This window comes from Colletotrichum godetiae (assembly GCF_030913485.1).
Source record: "Colletotrichum godetiae strain CBS 193.32 chromosome Unknown BDP55scaffold_55, whole genome shotgun sequence".
Taxonomy (NCBI): Eukaryota; Fungi; Ascomycota; class Sordariomycetes; order Glomerellales; family Glomerellaceae; genus Colletotrichum; species Colletotrichum godetiae.
This window is the reverse complement of record NW_026851303.1, coordinates 1-14,950: the sequence shown is the minus strand read 5'-3', so window position 1 is coordinate 14,950 and position 14,950 is coordinate 1. Positions and strand designations below refer to the sequence as shown.

General features: G+C 52.7%; 5 protein-coding genes across 5 annotated transcripts; 3 read left to right on the top strand and 2 right to left on the bottom strand.

The window, feature by feature from the left end:
* The first annotated feature begins 734 nt into the window (after window positions 1-734).
* BDP55DRAFT_719499 (uncharacterized protein) lies at window positions 735-1,650 on the top strand. The gene is made up of 2 exons (XM_060578438.1): window positions 735-1,395; window positions 1,456-1,650. Exons 1-2 carry the CDS (start codon window positions 829-831, stop codon window positions 1,465-1,467), a joined length of 579 nt encoding a protein of 192 aa, XP_060424613.1. The 5' UTR covers window positions 735-828; the 3' UTR covers window positions 1,468-1,650.
* A 407-nt stretch (window positions 1,651-2,057) lies between these two features.
* On the top strand, window positions 2,058-3,794 carry BDP55DRAFT_636509 (uncharacterized protein; the record flags this gene model as incomplete). The annotated part of the gene is made up of 3 exons (XM_060572892.1): window positions 2,058-2,115; window positions 2,286-2,792; window positions 3,157-3,794. 3 exons carry the CDS (start codon window positions 2,058-2,060, stop codon window positions 3,792-3,794), a joined length of 1,203 nt encoding a protein of 400 aa, XP_060424612.1.
* Window positions 3,795-4,773: 979 nt separating this feature from the next.
* BDP55DRAFT_327676 (uncharacterized protein) lies at window positions 4,774-5,981 on the bottom strand. The gene is made up of 2 exons (XM_060566822.1): window positions 4,975-5,981; window positions 4,774-4,788 (listed from the first exon to the last, which is right to left on the bottom strand). The coding sequence occupies exon 1, from the start codon at window positions 5,842-5,844 to the stop codon at window positions 5,098-5,100; it is 747 nt and encodes a 248-aa protein (XP_060424611.1). The 5' UTR covers window positions 5,845-5,981; the 3' UTR covers window positions 4,774-4,788; window positions 4,975-5,097.
* A 930-nt stretch (window positions 5,982-6,911) lies between these two features.
* On the bottom strand, window positions 6,912-9,580 carry BDP55DRAFT_636508 (family 2 glycosyltransferase; the record flags this gene model as incomplete). The annotated part of the gene is made up of 3 exons (XM_060572891.1): window positions 6,912-8,165; window positions 8,240-8,944; window positions 9,005-9,580. The coding sequence occupies 3 exons, from the start codon at window positions 9,578-9,580 to the stop codon at window positions 6,912-6,914; spliced, it is 2,535 nt and encodes an 844-aa protein (XP_060424610.1).
* A 2,804-nt stretch (window positions 9,581-12,384) lies between these two features.
* Window positions 12,385-14,433, top strand: BDP55DRAFT_327557 (concanavalin A-like lectin/glucanase domain-containing protein). The gene is made up of 4 exons (XM_060566821.1): window positions 12,385-12,877; window positions 13,312-13,367; window positions 13,538-13,983; window positions 14,059-14,433. The coding sequence occupies exons 1-4, from the start codon at window positions 12,640-12,642 to the stop codon at window positions 14,306-14,308; spliced, it is 990 nt and encodes a 329-aa protein (XP_060424609.1). The 5' UTR covers window positions 12,385-12,639; the 3' UTR covers window positions 14,309-14,433.
* The last annotated feature ends 517 nt before the right edge of the window (window positions 14,434-14,950 follow it).

The following is a 14,950-nucleotide window of genomic DNA, read 5'->3' as shown; positions in this document are numbered from 1 at the left end:
AGATAATGTTACCGAGTCAGCCGACCTTGACAAACTGGTAGTTCCTGCTACTGGTACAAATATCGAATTTGACTCTGCGTCTCAGTACGCCCGCTTTCAGAATTCCCCTTTTATGGACATGAGCAGGCTCATCGAACCAGTGTTATCAGAATGGCCTTCGTTGCCACAGCCAGGTAGGAATAATGTAACGAATGATTTTGAGGATGAAACCTGGTATACCTTGCTTCCTTCGGCATATCAGCAAAAGTACAAGGACTCGGGGTCCTTCGGCAGCCTTCAGTCTCCGCTAACTAATTCGGCTCATGAATCGAAATCCCCTCCTTCAGACCCGAAGCCTAAACTCAGCAGTCTATACACTCCACCCACTGACTCGGGCTATGAGTCGAAAAACACAGAAACAAAGACTTTGGGGTCCTTTCCCGTCGCTATTGATAATATAGATGGAGCAATCAGTTATTCAGAAGCAAGCCTTGCCGCCACAGAGCAAGCGCAACAGCACATACTTGAGCTTGCCAAAGAGATACATGTCGGACTACGCCACCATAGTGAAGTCAGGGGCTGGCAGTCTCTGATCTCAACGATCCCGGATACTATCAAAGCTTTTGCAATTCAAATCGGTCTCGAATCTCCAAACCAGATCAACAGGGATATCATGTACTTCGTACACAGGCACAGGCAGTGAGTAATCAACGGAGAAGGTGGTAGTTTGAAGGGGAATGAACCGTCTCGGACAGGGACATCCGACTTCAATTTCAGAGCTTGGCTTCAAATCCTTTTGCGCATGATAAGATCAGCCCAGATTTTAAGACCACAGAAAATCCAGACAACATGTCAGTGATGGAGAAGATGAACCTTTGGGCGGGCATACGAGACTTCGATCCCTCTACTCCGCCACAAAATGACCAGTTTCAAGGCGTGAAGGACGTTGAAGAGGACGAAACGGAGCCTTGGGAAACTAGAGCATATCATAAGGTTGTGTTGAAAAGCGATGCTTTTAATCAGCGACTAAGGCACTTGGAAACCGATTTGTCATTGCGGTTCAACGAAGGTGCGCCTTGCGTACAAAAGGAAATTCGGCGTGTCATTCTCAAGAACCTTTCGACTCGCACGATTAGCAAAAAACGGCCACCAAAGACCCAAAAAGCCAAGTTCCGACTTCTCAACTGGCCCACATTCAGGGATGGCAATTTATTACGCGTGCTACAGCGACAGCAGAGGGCCTCGATGCAAGCAGCATTCGAGCTCAAGGTTCTGGTATACTGCATCGATGAGAGTCAATGTACCGCAATACGAGAGTACATGGATCAGACATGGCTGTCGAGCTGGCGTCACATCTTTGACATACTGAATTTCTATGCAGTGAATCTTGGGGAACCATGGTTCAATGAATCGCAAGTCGGTGCGCAACTTTCTCATCATCGTAAAACAAAGGAACTGACCATTCATGTGCCTTAGTTAGCCTCCTAGGAAGTCCGCACATCATGGCCTCCATTGAAGGTCGTCACCTGGCCGTCACAGTGGAAGGATCTCGGTACTTGATTGCTCGATTGTGGGGAGCAACTTGCGTGGCTCTCAGCTGCGACTACCTACTCGACACAAAATAGCCCTGCTATCTGCCGCAAGCCATGTATCACCCTAGCGCGGCCTTAGCAAGTGCCGGATTCTGTAAGAAGTCTTGATGGAGAAATTCCTTGCTTTGACATCGTTGTGCAGGAAGAAAAGCTCGAGTCGTTTCCGTTGCAGGCTTCACAGTGGACGGAGGTACTGTAGAGAAACCTCGTGGTGGTTCGAGGTTTTCCCATTCTAGGTCGCCCGGAGAAGTTTCCAGGGTTAGAAGTCCCATGGAAAACGATTCAAGAGCTTCTGGGAGAGTACTGTGTTCTGAGAGAAGCAGGCAAGGTAGTTTTAAGAGGTTACTTGAATAGTATCGCCCTCATCGAATAGTCTGAAGGGGTGTTTACCTCTGGCAGGAGGTAATCTGCAAGAGCAGTACTTCCGACTCTCTTCGGGATGGTTGCGTGGATAAAGATTCAGAATTGAGGCCCTCTGAACCCGAAATGTATCGATCTGGTCGCCATATTCTTGGCAGATGTGAAGAACGACCGAAGAAAACAGGTAAGTCTCTTCGAGCCGAATCTTTTATGCCTCAGTTGCTTTTTGAGACTTGTTGCCTCCGGGCATTGGAGGTGAAGCTGATCATGCAGATCATCCATTAGAGACTGAGATGAAAACTCCGGGTTTTAGCAACTACTTCTCTTGTCTACCACGGCCAATCCTGTGTACAGTTGGAAATTCAGCTGGGTGTCCGAGCATGAAAGAAAAGCCCAGCAATTCTGATCCTCGACACCTTATGGATGATGTCTCTGAAGCTTGCAACAACGACACTGCTGATTTAACAGGTTCATTGGACACGGATCTTCTTCCAATCTCAGACGAGTCAGATGAACTCGACTTCCAGCCTCTGGATAATGAGAATCCAATACGGCCTCTCATTAGTATTGCTGCTCATGACCTGTTCCACCAGTATCTGACTCGAAATCACACTCGCGGAGGGGCGGCATCGACTGGTAACTCTTCTTCTACCTCGGCATCAGCTGCAGCACAAGGGGAAGGCGGGAATCTGACCCCTACCTGCGCAGGCAAGGGAAAACGCAAAGCTGAGAGCGAACTGAAGTCGAGTCGAGAGCCGAACAAAACATCGGACTCGTCTAAAGAGATCCGGAAACCACAGCTGACGTTGGCATGCCCGTTTTGGAAGCTGGACTCAAACAGACACCATGTTTGTGCTCCACGTAGACTTACAAGAATACGAGACGTCAAATAACATCTAAAGAGAGCCCATACCCCGGAACACTACTACCAACGCTGCTTCGAGGCCTTCCCTAACGAGGATAGCCACCATGCACATGTGTCAGATGTGCGAGGTTGGGTTTGTTCTCTGAGCGAAACGAACACGCTGGATGGTAGATCTCACGATCAAAGCAAAAGGCTGCATCGAAAATCGGATCCGGGTCTCATTGATGAGGCTCAGTGGTTTGCTATATGGGAAGTCTTATTTCCTGGAAAGACGAGACCACGATCAGCGTATATGAACCCTTGATTTTTGCGAAGAACTTCTGGCGTTCCAAGAACACTTGACTATTCATGCCGCACCAGCCGTACATCGGGCTTTGGAGACCGCGGGGTTACTGCCCGGCGTCACAACTGAAGAGGAGTCGCAACATGTTCGAAGAGTTGTGAACGAGGCCTTCTATGTGATGCAACAAGAATGGATTTCAAGCCGAACCATGGTGCGAGGAGGAGCGAACCAAAGACATTCTCATTCCAACATATACCGTGACAATACTCGTCTAGTGGGAAGGTCGAGAACACCCACTGCCTCTTTACCGGATAGCGGGATCGTTATGGGACCACAGAATAACACATCCTCCCGAAGTCCAAATCAGTCTTCGCTCTCCGCAAGCCACTCGGGCTCAAGAGATCTGCAAAACTCAGACAACTCAATACCGCAAGGTATCACAGGGCTGGACGATGAACTCGAAAACTTGCCCACTCCTACTGAGCAATTTACCAACACAGGCTGGGGCCCTCCACCTACCCTAGATATCTGTAAACAAAATCATTCGGAGGAAGTTTTTGGAGCAACTTCAGGCACAACCAACTTTAGCGCGATTCCTGGAGCTCATGAGTCAGCCGAATCTTTGCCTTGGGAATGGAACAACGGCAACTCTCTGTTGTTTGAAGGTGACGCGGTAGACTTTACACCGCCGGAGGCACCTGCTTCTTTAGACTGACATGTCGAACCCGGCGGTTTCAGAGAATCGTAGATAAGGCGTTACACAACGCTGTAACTTCGTAAGGGACGAAACATCATGCAATACAAGCCCAGACTAGACTTCATGTTAGTACAGGTAGAGCAGTCATTGGAAAGGTGATCTGAGTTTTATGCTCAAAAAAAGTTGACATCAACAAAGTTTATTCACTTCGAAATACCCTAGCCTTGTCTGTCTCATAGATTCTAAAGATTAATGGGGCTACATGTTCCCTTTGGGCCTCAGCAACAAGCGACTCGGGACAGGATACCTCTGACTTCATGTGACATCAGGCTCGGTCAGTGTGCTGAGCTAAGTCAACTGTAAGAGGCATTACTATTGGCATGGACCTTTCAACTCACCGGATTCCTTGAAGTGCAGGTTACAGACAGGCTGTAGGGAACACAAATACAACTCATTCGCTTGAGAGTACATGTCCTGATCTCCGAACTGACTACATGATTTGAATAGTCTAACAAGAGCGGGGGTATGGGATCGATATTATCCGCACGTCTCCCCACAACCCGCACACGGGCTGCGACGTGGGCTGCCGTGCCGGAGACTTCACATCATTGGATCGTCGTTGGTCCGGAGAGAATTGTTGCCCCGGCGTCCGGGGTCCGACGCTGCCGGATCGGCACGATGGAGACAGTCCCCTCCCAGGCTCACACGGCATCTACGGCTCCCTGGCCCATTGAACGCGTGGACAATCAGGACGGGGATTTATGATTGCGGCTCCAGAGATCGGCAAACCGTTCAGTCGGTGAGATTTTGCTTCTGGATAAGCTCATTTGATGCCACTCTGGATGAGACGAGCATTGATAAAAGCAATCTCGTCAGCAACGGTTGGATAAGATGTGAGGAGTTGGATGACATGTGATCGACAAAGTGATTACCTAGGGCCATTTCAACACCAGTCATTGATCCGGGGATGGCTGCCCGCGTGGTGCGACAAACACATCTGTGTCCTGCCTACCTATTCACTGGCCTAAAATTAGACTATCCTCGTTTTCCACTTCCGAACGATCGAAACCAAAGGTTCGCAAGTTCACCGAGAACAGAAGCGCGGGAGCATCTGCTTTTGCTGTAGGCACACGCCATTGTACGCACGCAGCAGGTATTAAAACAAAGGCAGCAACGGCTGGCCATAGTGGCAACTGACAGCTCAAGACGTGACGGACGAAAAACCTGTGTGGAGGCCCCTGGAAAACCTTAACGATTCAGGGGTGGCGCCCGGCGGGCTCATCTGCTCCCACACCCCCCTTCGCGCCGTTGGCGGGCAACATCAGGTTTGGTGGGTGCCTCTTTGCGGTCTAACAAAAGTCAATTTCCTTGGCCATCGTTCGTCTGAAAATACTTGGCACTTGTGTCTTGGCGGCAATCCTGGCTGGACCTCTTTCAAGACTCGCGAAGTCCAAGGTACCAAGGCTTGCAGTCGGTGACTCGGTTGGCGAGGCACAGCAGAAAGACAAGAGAAGATTTTGTGGAGGATGAAAGGAGGAGGCGGTCGGACAAGGCAGAGAGTGACGGGAACTTGACACCTGGGGGCGCACGTTGCGTCGTGGGACCGAGGACGACGTGGACTGGGGGAGTCGGGGAAGGAGACGTGGAGAATCATATCAATTAAATTGAACAGCGAGAGCGGCAGATGGGGAATGCAATGCCAGGCCGTCAGCTTATTCCGCAATCTGCACCGTGTTGTTGCTTTTTCGCGCATTCTGAGTCTCATTATCCAATATTCATGCCCGCGGAGTCGGGGACGGTGCCGGTCACTGGGGGAGGGGGTTGCACCGCTGGAGGAGAACTCCACCTGCTTGGCACCCGGCTGCCCACTGCGCGGCAAAGCCGAACGTAAGCCTGTAATAAGGGAGAGGGAAGGGAGGGAGGCTCGGGAGCCTGGTGTGAACAGTGAATCTGTGAGAGAGGGGGAGGTCCGAATCCGACGTTGGCGAGGAGTCTTTCGCGTCCGGATGAGAGCCGCGGCTGTGACTGTAACGAGCGATACGGATACGGTGCAACCATTACATGGCATGGCAGCCGGGCATATCGTTGAACGACATCAGCCAAGCCTGTTTTCCTTCTCATGATACATAGCAACGGCCTGCAGGCAGCTGGTCGTTTCCCAGAACAGACTCCAGACTGGTAGTAGGGCAACATAATGTGACCATGTCAACCCTGTTGTGAAGCAATTCTTGCGCGACAACCGCGATCAAGAAAACGTCAGCGAGACATCTGCGAACAGAAGGAAGGGTGACGGGCTGTGCTGGCACTGATGGGCCACCGTTCGGAAAAGCGAACCTCACCGTTCTATCGAGCCGATTCGGCGTTTTGCCCGCGTTCCTGAGGGTAAACTAGAGTCCAGAGACTAGAGACTAGGTAGGACAGCCTGATGGCGCACCTATTTGCAGCGACTTGAGCGAGACATTCAACGAGGCGCGGGCTTTTAGCACGACGACGAACTGGTGTCCATGACGAATAAGATGCTCGGCTAGTAGCAGCTTGTCTTAGCATCCAGCCTTCCCGCACGCCACAGGTAGGCAAAGCTCGACAAGCTCAGGCACAAGGTTGCACACACGCAGTCAGATTGTGGACTTGCCGATAGCTCGGGCCCCATTCACTGGGAAACTGAACACTTGTGTTTTTTTCCGAGGGATGTTTCTCTTTCGTGCGGGAAAAAAGTAGCGTCCCTGAAACCCATGTCTGATTACGCCAAGAGTCCGAATTCGGTTTGAGCATTCCGTATTCGTAGTTCTTGAGGCATTTGGAACCTGTGAGAATTGTTTTATGAATGTTTTTATGTATTCTTATCTCGAACGTAATGAGAAATATGTATAATGTTTGTTGACCCTGGTTTCCCTTCCAGCAGGGTTAGATGATGACATATTCAGCGCCCCCCTTATTGTTGCGTAATTCTATACTGATCTATGTGCAGTAGTTACAGGCATTACATTATCGTAACAGTCATCTGTGGTTTTGTACGTCTGTGATGCGCGCGTATTGTGTGCCGTGTGCAAATGTCAAGCGCGTCCCGTAGGCGCCGCCTGTCCCGCGCCTATGTGTGTGATAAAACAACGATGCTATGAGTTGGTTTGAAGCAATCTAGTAGATGAAGGAGAGCACGAAGACGAGGATCGTGTAAGCCGAGGTGACAGTCAACTCGGTCTCGAACCACGCAGCCTGGCCGCCAAAGGCAATCTTCTTGCTCTGAGGTGTCGGGTGGGCGACAAAGGTCTTGGGGTCGCGCTCGAGGAGCTGCTCGCGGTCCGGCATGTTCGGGGGGTCAATGGCGTAGGCGATGGGCGTCCAGAGCGAACTGCAGATGAAGATAAAGGTCAGGGGCGGCCAGAAGGCGTGCGTGATGAGGCACATCAGGATGTCGCGGAGCTCATCGTTGACGTAGAAGCAGCGGTAAGAGGTCAGAACCACTCCGACTAGGGTGAGGTAGACGAACGCCAGGTGGAAGATGGCCATGTAGTTGAAGAGGATACCCCACAGACGGCGGAACATGCCTTTGCGGGTCTTGGGGTCGCGCTCGTTAAGGGCGGAGCCGAGAGATCCGGTGGGCTTGAATGCCTGCGTCTGGCCACCGAGCCAAGTGGGGAGAATGAAAGAGCGGATGATGCAGAGCGCGATGTAAGGAGACATCCAGAGCTGGTAGCGCGAACCACGCTGACCGGTGTGGTAGCCCGCGGGGATGAAGAGAGCAAACTCGCAGAGGCGGTTGGTGAGCGTGGCAGCAAAACAGGCGCGGATGAGCCAGCGGAGCTGCTCGTAGTTGGCGTAGGCGACCAAGGGCTTGCCCATGACCAGAATGATCGGGATGGCAAACATGGAGAGGGTCAGGAGAATCGTGTACAGACTGAGCGTGGCGTAGAGGAATCCAGAGAAGCGCTGCGCGGCCGTCATCTGCTTGACCTTGTCGCCGTACAAGCAAAAGTTAAGCTTAAACGAGGTGTCGACGGTACCGATAGCCCAGCGGGTACGCTGCTTAAGATGGCCGCCATAGTCCTCAGGAACGGTACCGAACTGGAGGGGCTCGTGGATGTAGGCAGTCTTCCAGCCCTTTCCAAGCATCAAAGTCGAAGTAGCAACATCCTCAGCTAAGGAGCCGAGAGGGAAATTTCCTATCTCATCCAGAGCCTCACGTCGGACGCAGTAGCCGGAGCCGGTGCACCAGGCGACGCCGAGGGCATCCTTGATGGGCTCAATGACGTGAACGAAGAAGTCGAGGGACTGCGCGAGGGGATCGGATGGCGGGGTGTTGTAGAACAGCTGCGGGGGGCAGGCGAGGGCCACCTTGGGATCAATGAGCATGTGAGGCAGAATGGCACGGAGCCAATCGCGCTCGGGGATCTGCAGGTTCAAAGTTAGCTGAAGTTGACATCGGGCGGAAGCTTAAAATTGCAGGGGGGCTGGTTTCCACGTACCATATCAGCATCGAGAGCAGCCATGAACTGACCAGCGCCGCCGGGCATCGTGTGGACGAAGTCGAGGGCGTAGTTCAGGTTACCGGCCTTGAAGTGGTGAGGAACACCGGGATACTTGGGACGGCAGAGGTAGTGGACATTGGGATAAGTCATGGCCAGGGCCGCGATACCACTCTCCAAGCCCTCAGATTTGCCGTCATCGCAAATGATAACACGGAACCGGTCGCGGGGGTAGTCGACGTCGCAGGCAGCGCGGGCGGTGTCGAGAACCAGATCATCCTCTTCACCGCAGCAAGTGAGCAGAACATCGACGGTGGGAACATCCTCGCCCATCAGTCTCAACTTAGGACGCTGGCGCTTCTTCATGGACCACATGGTCCAGATGTTGTGCATAATAGAGGGAATCGCAACAGCAACTTCGACGGCGATGAACACCCAGGCCTGAGCGTAGATTTCCTTGGCGAGTTGTTGAGCAGAGATGACGCAGTAGATACGAAGACCGAGGTAGACGAGGTACATTCCGGTAGCGAGGATTGTGAGAATAGGAACCATGCGGAAGACGTGGCGCTTCCAGCCGCCCCAGATGTCGGAGTCGTCGCGCTTGTGAAGTCTCGCGATCTGGTCGCTGCCCTCAACCCATTCCTTGGCGAGGACTGGCGAGGCCTGTCCCGGGAGCAAGTTTTGCAAACTTTGGTGGCTCTGGTTCTGCTCAAATTGTCAGCGGACCTTGAACTAATACGTTGAGAAGTTCAGAGAATATCATACCATGGGGCTGTTCGGCGTGGAGTCGGTCGACCACGGATGCCTCGGGGCAGCCAGATGGTCAAACGGCGTGTTCGCGCCGCTCTTCAGCGTAGGCGTCGCTGAGCGGGACTCGACCGGCGTGTCCATCCCCGAGATCGAGGGACCGATTGAAGGTGCACCAGCCATGCCTATCGAGTGACGGTTTGCCCAACCCGGAGGTCCGTACAGCTCGTCCCCAGAGACAGCGTGAGGCTGTTGGTACTGCTGTTGCTGGTTGTACGGCGGCTGGAATCCTTCCTGTTGCTGGTACGGCGAAGGTGCGTTGTTCGTAAGGGCGCGACCGAATTGCTCCTGGGATTGGGTCGGTTCGTTCTGGTACGGGCTACCATACGGGTTTTGAGAGTATTCCTGGTATTGCTCCTGGTACTGAGGTTGTTGATACTGCTGGTTTTGCGGCATCTGTTGGTTGTTGTTCTGGTACGGCGGCTGATATTGATTTTGATGAGGGTGATGATGTCCTTGAAGAACATCAATTTCCACCATTTCCCCCTCGGGGTGTTCCTGACCCTGCTGCGGTCTCCCGTGTCCCCCCATCATGGTTGCGGTGTTGACCAACCGACGGTTGGAATGAATGAATGAATAGCGTGTCTAGGGCGGAAACGTTGTGTGTGTGCCGAAGCCAAGGGGACAGCCTGAGTGCGTGTAAGAGGCTGGGTCGCAGGTAAAACAGAAACGATAGTGAGTTCCCGCACGTCTCGCTCTCCCTTCTCTTTTCTCTCCTGCCAAGTTCAGCTTAAGACTTGGACGGACGTTTTGGTTGGAAAAACGAATGTGGGTGGTGATGTGAAGGGAAGAAGTATTAGGATCGAAGGAAAAAAAAGAAGTCGACCCGCTTAGTACATGTAGGAGGAGTCGTAGCAGAAGAGCATCGACCGGTATGTCATCCAACAGGAGGAGCTTTTGCACAAGTGGCACAAAACACAGACTTTCCAAGAGCCTGGACTGACTTGACAGACAGGAATCAGAATGCCGGTCAGGTCTGGGGGAGGGAGTGTACAACAAAAGAGACGGGTTGACAGAAGGCCGGGCTTCTCTTCTCTTGTGCTTCTCGGGGGTAGGTCAACGGGAAGGGGATCAGTCTGGGGGAAAGGAGCAATTGGCAGGCAAGACATGGAACTAGGAGCTTGCTTGGGGGGGGCCCGCGGACACATCAGGGACATACATGACTTAACGGGAACCCACTCGGACTCCGCTAAGCCTCACTGCCCTGATTACGATCCGACGAGAGCCTGACGTGATTAAAATTGGGAGGTCCAGGTTGATGGAGCCCACATCATCGGCCTGTCCAGTCTGGGCGCAAGGATGGTGTATCTGTGATGGACTCGCCCCATTTCACATTTCGCCCCGGGTCAGGTCTGTGCCACATTGGATGTGAACGGCTGCCTTGCCAAGCTGGCCTGGCTTATTGCCTCCCCATGTCTATTCTCCCTCGTACTCTCTGTTGGAGTTGGCTCGGATTCTCCTCCACAGCCTTTCATAGTAAATAAGTCGTGCCAGCCGGGTGGGATAGACAGAATTGGCATTGGCAACAGATACCAAGTCAGCTGGTCTGGGGATGGAGGGAGACAGCCAAGCGCTTGCTTCGAGCAGCCATGGACCAAAGGGAGGGGAGGGGGGCGTGTGGGAGGTTTGTAGGAAGGGTGTGAGCGGCGCGCGGGCGCCGGGGATCAGGTTAGCTTGTGTTGCCTAGCAAGCCCATCAAGCCACTCGAAGCCCCGAAAGCCTACTGGCTGGGTTCGACCGCCGCGCCGTTGGTTTGTTGTTTTCTTTTCTATTTTATTTTGATTCTTGGGGTGAGTTAGTGGAGAGTCTGCCGCCTGTGGGCACGTTCTCCTCCGTCCGCTCGCATATGCTCACTAAAGGATTGGATGTTTCGGTCAGAAAAGATGGACATATCCAGGGGCCAAGAGTCTCCACTTGGAAGACATTAGGGGGAGAGAAGAAATGGTCGTAGAAAAAACTGTCATGAATGGCGACTCGAGCCAAGTTCCTTGACCTCTTCCCACCCCTTCCACGTTGCTCTGCACCAAGCAAGACAGGGGCCACAACCAGGCAATTGCCTCTCTCTTTCTCTTGACTCTCGACTCTTGAATCCTGATTACTCTTGACGCCGTGACGCCCTCCTTTGCTGTGCTTGCCGTTGTTTTCTTCTTTCTCCAACAGGGGCCGAGCCCACTGTTCGGATGACAATGTTCGTTCACCAATCAGGGTCATCCCAGGACCATCCAGAGAGTGCCAGGGACATCCCGGAGACCGCGTCCAAGGCCGTCGATGGCAGTCCGGTTCTTATCCACTTGCAGGGCCGTTATCTTCACAAATCCCTGCTTTTTTCTCGTGTTCTAGAAATGCGGGTACCATTTTATGCAAGGATGACCGAGGGCAGCCGGCACATTGACTGGCGCTAGGCCAGGGGCCGGTCCGATTTAGAAGCAGGACCTGCAATCGTCGATTTTGTGATCTGAGATGTCCGGCCTGGCTGGCGAAGTTGGCTTGAGCCTTGGGCCCTTTCGGAGGAGGGGGGAACGACGGGATGATGGCATGGAATGGATGGACCACCACATATCCGCATACTATCCGTATACAAGTTAGAACTCAGCGTTGTAGGGGTTTTATTTTCGAGGAGGCAAAAACAGCCGGTCCCAGATAGATCGCAGCCGGTGCTAACGTCCACAACGGACAAGGCGTTAACCCAATTGTCTGCCCCAGTACTACGGTCCTTTCGTTTCAATTTTTTCTATCTTGCCTATCGCGTTCCGCCCGGGTTGTTTGGGATTCAGACTGGCAGAGAACTTGTTGAAAATGAGCACGAGCAAGGAGGACGAGGTAATTACAGTCTGCTGCACTGGACGCAGAAAAGAGGACAAGCCTTTCCGGGGTGGCGTGCTGCGCCGCGGTTGAGGATAGGGGTTCTTGTTCTCTTAGACTCTTTCTGGACGTTCGTTTGCCCGACGCGCCTCAGTTCTCCAATCTTTTCTTCCCAATGTTCTCACTTGGCTTGGCCTGTTCTTGCGCTCGAATCCCAGGCCCTGATCTACGATTCCCTGGTACCGCCTACGGATAGACGAACGAGCCTCTCTGTTCTCTGACTGCGAGGTATTGTCTGACTCTGCTGTCTCCTGCTGTAGCCTGTGACTGCGTCTCTCACCTCGCACACAGCAAGCCTCGCCCAACGGTTATGAAGGAGAACTTGCTCGGATAGTCCACACACGCCCCCTTTCCCACACCCCCTTTTCCCTGTCCCCTGGATACCTGCACACGAGTCGAGGCCCGCGTCCGCGTTCCCTAACATACCCTTACCTGACCAGACCTGGCTTGAACCTTTCCTTACCTGAACCTCCCACCCACCTAATCGATTGCCTTGCCTCCCGTACCTAAACCAGAATCCGACAGTCATCCACGACACCACTTTCGCTGCTCTGCATGCGCTGCTGCGAATAGAAGTAGACGAATCGCGTCGGATTTCCGCCTGAGCCTGCCCGCAACCTCGTCTTTTGGAAGGGATCTCAACAACGAAGCACTTCGGAGAGAGTCGAAGAGGAAGAAGACACTCAACTAACGCTCGTTTCCCTTGCTCTTTTCACTTTTTCCTATTCACGATGCCTTTCCTCGGCTTCCGTTGGATTGTCAACTTCGTGTTGCTGGCCGTCCCCATCGGGGCGACTCTCGGTATCCTCATCGGAATCGATGCTGGCAGAAGTTCAAACGGACAATCGCCAATTTTCACTGAGCCCGACAACCCGGGCACAACACCAAAGAACAATGGCATCACGGCAATGGTATCATGCGACAAGGCAATGGGTCTTCACCCTCTGTCCAAGGGTCAGGAGTACACACGTAAGTCTAGTCCCTCTCTTCAGTCTTTCGCGATATCTTCATTGCCTTTCTTCCTCCCGTATACCTGCATCTCCGCTCCATGCGGCGGCACGGACCGAACACCACGATGCAGTCAAGCCTCTTCCGTTGTGGATGCTCTGCGCGCTGCCTGTCTTTCTGTCATCTGAATTATTCTGCGTTTTTCCTTGGGAACAACACGGGCTCCCGTGGTTTGTTTGTATGTTCTGGCCCGTGGGCCTCGTCATGCTTCAAGGCACGAGCCCAAGATTTGTTTTGACTTTTGCTCCCTTGAAATGCGAAACCTGTCTGGGCGGGCGCAACCTGGCTGTTCGCTGCAGTTGGTCGGCCTTGCTGTCATTGCAGATAAATCCGGCAACTTTTCTTTATCACAACAAGACAACGGCACGCTGACGATTTCTGTTTCGACGTAATAGTGAACCCGAACCAGTGGGGTTGGACCGAAGGTTCAGATGGTCTCTTGTGTATGAATGTACGTCCACTCTTAACCCCTCATCCGCCCTTCTTCACCGCGGGGCTTGGTATCGCCAAGATCAAGCTTTCGACTGCAGCTTCAATGTTTGCGCAGCTTGAGGCTGTAGTGTCGCCGAACATGGCCATCATCCTGGAGTACTGCGACTAACCCGTCGCTCCCCGCCTCAGGTTACCACATTCAACAACCAGACATATGATACCGACTTCAGCGCCCCCGAATTCTACGTCACATGGCGCTACCCCCGCGGCCCTGAGACGCAGCCTGTCCACGCTTTCCCCAACATCAAGGTCGATGGCAGCTCCCTCCCGGTCTCCATTCCCAAGCTCTCAAACATCGAGGTTGACGTTGAGTGGTCCTACGCCGTCGGCAACTATACCACTGATGGCGCGGCTGCGACGAACACCGACGAGACCGAGCTTACCGACAATGACACCAACACTAACGTCGCCATTGATATGTTCTTGGATGACGACAAGACCTCGGCGCAGGACAGTACCAAGGCAAAGTACGAAGTGATGGTCTGGTTCGGCACCTTTGGCGCCGCGACACAACCCATTGGTTACCAAAATGGCGCTGGCGCACTCACCACAGAGACGATCAACGGAACCACCTTGTAAGTTGCTGCTTCCCCAAGGTTCACGATGGAAACAAGTGGGGTTCCGGGAGTAATAACTAATACACTTTGCAGCCAACTCTTCTTCGGACAGAACAGTTTGGACCAGTACGTCTTGACCTGGAAGGCCACGGCGACGATCGAGCACTTTGTCGGCGATCTCGCTCCCCTCCTTACGAAGCTCACCACCATGACCAATGCCAATTTCCCCACGACCTCGACATACCTTGGTTACATGGGTCTCGGTTCTGAAGCGCTCTCGGCTACCAACGTCGTCACATTCCGTGTGCCGACCCTGTCGATGGAGATCAAGGCATCCTCATAGTAAAACCCAAAATGCACGAGAAACAGACCATACAATGGTAATGTGTACATTGGATATTGGCTATTGGCTATTTTTTGTTAGCGAGCATTGATATCTAAACCAACTAGAATAATGAACTTTTTGGGGAAATTGGGATAATGATCACTCTACATTTTGTATATACGCAAATATCATCGGACGGGAGGGGCTTTTAGGTGGTTTTCACTCATCAATACGCACTTTGAAATCAAGTCGACCATACCTACCATACTTAAGTTGGACCCAATATCATGTGATTCTTGGAATGCCGTTTTGTTGCTGACATTTCGCTTCGCGCTGGTCTCCCCACCTCCACTGAACAGAATTGCGCACACATTTCCCATGGCAAAGTTATGCAACGAACCGGAGCTCGCGGTGATGAACCCACTTTACATCTCCAAGCGAGCAAAGGAGCTGTCCGCCGAGGCTCTTGGTATGGCCTATTGAGGACAGGGAACCGCCTTTTCGGTGTGGATATGTGCCGACTCTCGACCCACTGATAATTCCGTGCAAAATATTCCCTCCCAAATTCGAGTTCGTCGAAGGATTCTGAGGCGGCCTGAGGCCAGCTATAAGGGGGTGAAAATTGCTTAGGCAAAAACTGGGCAGACGCAGGTACAGAAC